Source organism: Sinocyclocheilus grahami, unplaced genomic scaffold (genome assembly GCF_001515645.1).
Source record: "Sinocyclocheilus grahami isolate Dianchi unplaced genomic scaffold, SAMN03320097.WGS_v1.1 scaffold473.1, whole genome shotgun sequence".
NCBI classification, from domain to species: domain Eukaryota; kingdom Metazoa; phylum Chordata; class Actinopteri; order Cypriniformes; family Cyprinidae; genus Sinocyclocheilus; species Sinocyclocheilus grahami.
This window is the reverse complement of record NW_015505652.1, coordinates 1,773,285-1,776,807: the sequence shown is the minus strand read 5'-3', so window position 1 is coordinate 1,776,807 and position 3,523 is coordinate 1,773,285. Positions and strand designations below refer to the sequence as shown.

Below are 3,523 nucleotides of genomic sequence, written 5' to 3'. Positions count from 1 at the left end.
TTTAGCAAATGGCTGCAATATAACAAAGAGTGAAAAATTGAAGGGGGTCTGAATACTTTCCATACCCACTGTATATATATATATATATATATATATATATATATATATAATTCAATAGAAATTATTGATCACCAAATCAGCACATATTACACCAAATAAATACATATTTTAAAATATATAATATAAATATATATAATAAAAGTACCACATTTTGACCAAATAAGAAAAACATTTGAAATTATCAGCCACAAACCTTTGAATGTGTATTTACAGAGTTTTAATATTCACTGCCAGAAATATTAGAGTAAATGCAATTATCTAAATCTGCTGACATCTGATTTTTTTAACAACAATAATTACTGTACTCAAACAAAACAAAAACAAAAATTTAGAAACAATTTTCACTCAGAAATTGCTTGTAAATAATTACAAAGAAATGGCAAGCCACATATTAAATTAAACTTTCAGTTTTTAGGTTTACAAACACTATTTTCTTGTAAAACATACGCTAAAATAATGTTTTATTTACAAGTTCGAAAAATCTTTTTCCCACAGTGTACCCATAAACATTTCTTTCAAAATAGTTTAAACTCCCCTCAGCGCTCAGTCTGTCCTCCCGCTGTTTATGTCCCACTGAACCAACATGTTCTCTTGCTGTCACATTAAGTCAAAACGTCACGCCTTCGCTCCGTCTTCGAGTCACTCTCACTGAATTTCACATCCTCTCCTCAGCCCCCTCTTTCATTCACATCCCCACCCTCCGTATCTCACTTTCTCCACACCTTCATCACCCCCCTCCTCCTCCTCCTCCTCCCATAGCTGTAAGTGAAGCTGCATAGTGCTCTAGTGCTCTTCCCCCGCCCGATGTCCTGCAACCGCAAAACAAGCCCACTATTAAGTAGTCAGCAGAGCAGAGTTCAAATCATACAGCAAATCCTACACTTCCGCCCCAGCGCTCACAGCAACACATTAGCACGGCTTCACCGGATCTGTCCAGATCTTTGACACGTTCCTGTGGCGAGCCGAGAAAGATCGCACACAGTCCTAACCCTCCGAGATTACACGTGTGGCCGTTTAATGCGATCCGCCGGACTACCGCCCATGCTTCTCGGGAAGGGTGGAGGAGGGAGGACTGAGATGGAGGGTGACGTTTGAACGCACGATAAGGGAGGGCGACTTACATAAGGCTTTGCAGTAGATTCGGAGTACCAGGCGCTCTAAAACATGGCAAGAGAAACAATGTTCCTCTAGAGGACTGGAATGAGGGAGGAGAGGGGGAGGGAGAGAAAGAGAAAGACAGAGTACTGAAGACTGATAAGGGTTTTATGTACAATGTGCTGGAGAGAGAAGCCTCTGGACTGGAATGCAGGCTTGGTGGAAAAGAGGAATGGGAATGGCATTTGAAAGATAAAGATGTGTTAAAGAGCACACAAATGTGGTGGAAATTGTGGCTGAGGATGTGACGGGAATATGGGAATAACAGTGAAAGAAAGAGAGAAAACAAAGGAGTCTCAAATCTACAAACACCGGGTCTTTTCCATTATGCAGTAAATTTTGTCCCCATTTGAAGTTCAAAACTGGTAATTTATTTAGAAATATTCTAGGTGTTTATTCATTTTTTTCTTTCAGGTAAAGCATGTTTTCTTGGTTTTAATTGGAGAATAATCTATAGATTTCTTCCTCTGTCCTTAAAATCATTCATTCCCAATTGAAAAACAAGTGTGCTTCACTGTACTGAATATATACTTGCAGTGTACTTCAAATCTTAAAAGTATTTTTAAAAGTATTTTATAAAACCGTACTTGCTGATGACAATTTTAAAGAAGTATCTAAAGAAACTACATGACTATGTTATTTTAAAAAAGTCAAATTCTGTTTTACTTTAAAGTAAAAAAATGTTTTATTTCAATAATCGTTTGTCTTGTTTTAAAGAAGTACTTATTTCGATGTGATGACTAAAATACTAAAGCACATGTAGAGTACTTGATTATAATTGTAACTGTAGTTTTAGTGAATATTACGTTTAAAGTAAATATATTTAAAATGTAATCATTACATGCATAATTTCGGTTTCAATAGAAATACATAAGTCAGGTCATTTTGACATAGTATATGATTTTGAGAATATTTTAGTTACCATTAACACCTGTCGGTACATTCAGTAGTACACTTTAACCAAATTTCAAAGACAACAGTAAAGTAATTATAAAATGACAAATAAAGATGGTTGGTTAAAAATGTACTAGCTAAAAGTAATACTACATTTAGTCAAATTAAAAATGCTCTGAATTATAGTATTTCCCATTCATTTCCTATGGGTGCCCACTGAGGACTAATTATATCGGGTTTATTTTCTTTCAACCACTTAACTTTGCTGAACCAAGTCGATTTTTTTTGTATGTGTGTTTAGCTGGCAAACTTAGGAAAAGTAGTCAAGTCTTGTACCGTTCAGATTAAGGAAACAATTTTTTTTTTTTAAATAATTATTTTGCCCAAATTTGGACAATGGACAATTATTTTCCCCAAATTTGTCCCGAAGGATGCTTGAGGGTTAATGAATCACAAAGTACAGACATACAACAATTTTTTTTGCTATACAACATTTCTAGATTTAATTTCTATAACAAAAGAGATCAACTAGGCTGATTGAATCTGAGAGAGTACTCATGTCTATTGTCCCTTCTTCAGTGAGAACTGGATTCCGTGTTTGTTCAGACGGTCGATTAGGGTGGTTCTTGCAAACGCTGACCCTGGAGTGTACACACCACCCCTGTGAGGACCAATAAAAGGATGTTGCATGAGACAGGACGTCATACATGCTACACAAATAACACTGAGTATTCACCGCATCAATCTGTAAATTTAACTCCTTTGCAGTGTCTTAAAAAAATGAAGATCAGGGCTGCATTTCCAGAAACCTTCTTAACGCTACTTCGTTCTTAAGTTATCCCTTAAGCTGTACCTTAACGTTAATATGTGTGTCCTGAAATGTTCTTAGTTAAGTATACCTTCTGTAAGTCATACTTTCGTAAGGTTGGTCTGAACCACTCTTAGTTATACCTTATCAATGTTGACAGTTCACAGTTCTTTACATCTCAGTCTATACGAATGTAATTCTGAAGTTGTAATACACCCAGTGTTCAATTAAGCTGCAATTTTCTAAAAAAAGATAAATAAATTATATATATATAAAAAAAGAGACAAACTCAACGGAACAACCCCCTCAGCCCTGAAATTCTGCTGCTGACGGCTCTCCTCTTTCTCTCTTTTTTCTCCGCCATATGTTTCCTGTGTTTCGCTTTTATTGAGTAGGTCATCCAATAACAGAAATTAGTGATTTACACCAATATGTGATGCAGCTGCTGGGCAATCAACCCTGGTTGTGGAGTAAATGAAGACACTACGGAAAATATATTATGATAATATAAATGACCCATTCAAAGGCCAGAGAAGGCATACTGCCAGTTAGTGGTATACGCTTGGGCATGAAGTTGTGGGTCATTTTAAAGTCCTGATAAATGCA

At 36.0% G+C, this 3,523-nt stretch overlaps 1 protein-coding gene across 1 annotated transcript in view; it reads right to left on the bottom strand.

The window, feature by feature from the left end:
- Nucleotides 1-2,475: 2,475 nt before the first annotated feature.
- LOC107553427 (saccharopine dehydrogenase-like oxidoreductase) overlaps nucleotides 2,476-3,523 on the bottom strand; it is a 7,781-nt gene continuing 6,733 nt past the window's right edge. The window contains exon 8 of the mRNA XM_016235615.1: nucleotides 2,476-2,819. Within this exon, the coding sequence (XP_016091101.1) occupies nucleotides 2,671-2,819 (149 nt within the window). The 3' untranslated portion in view covers nucleotides 2,476-2,670. The remainder of the gene's footprint in view (nucleotides 2,820-3,523) is intronic.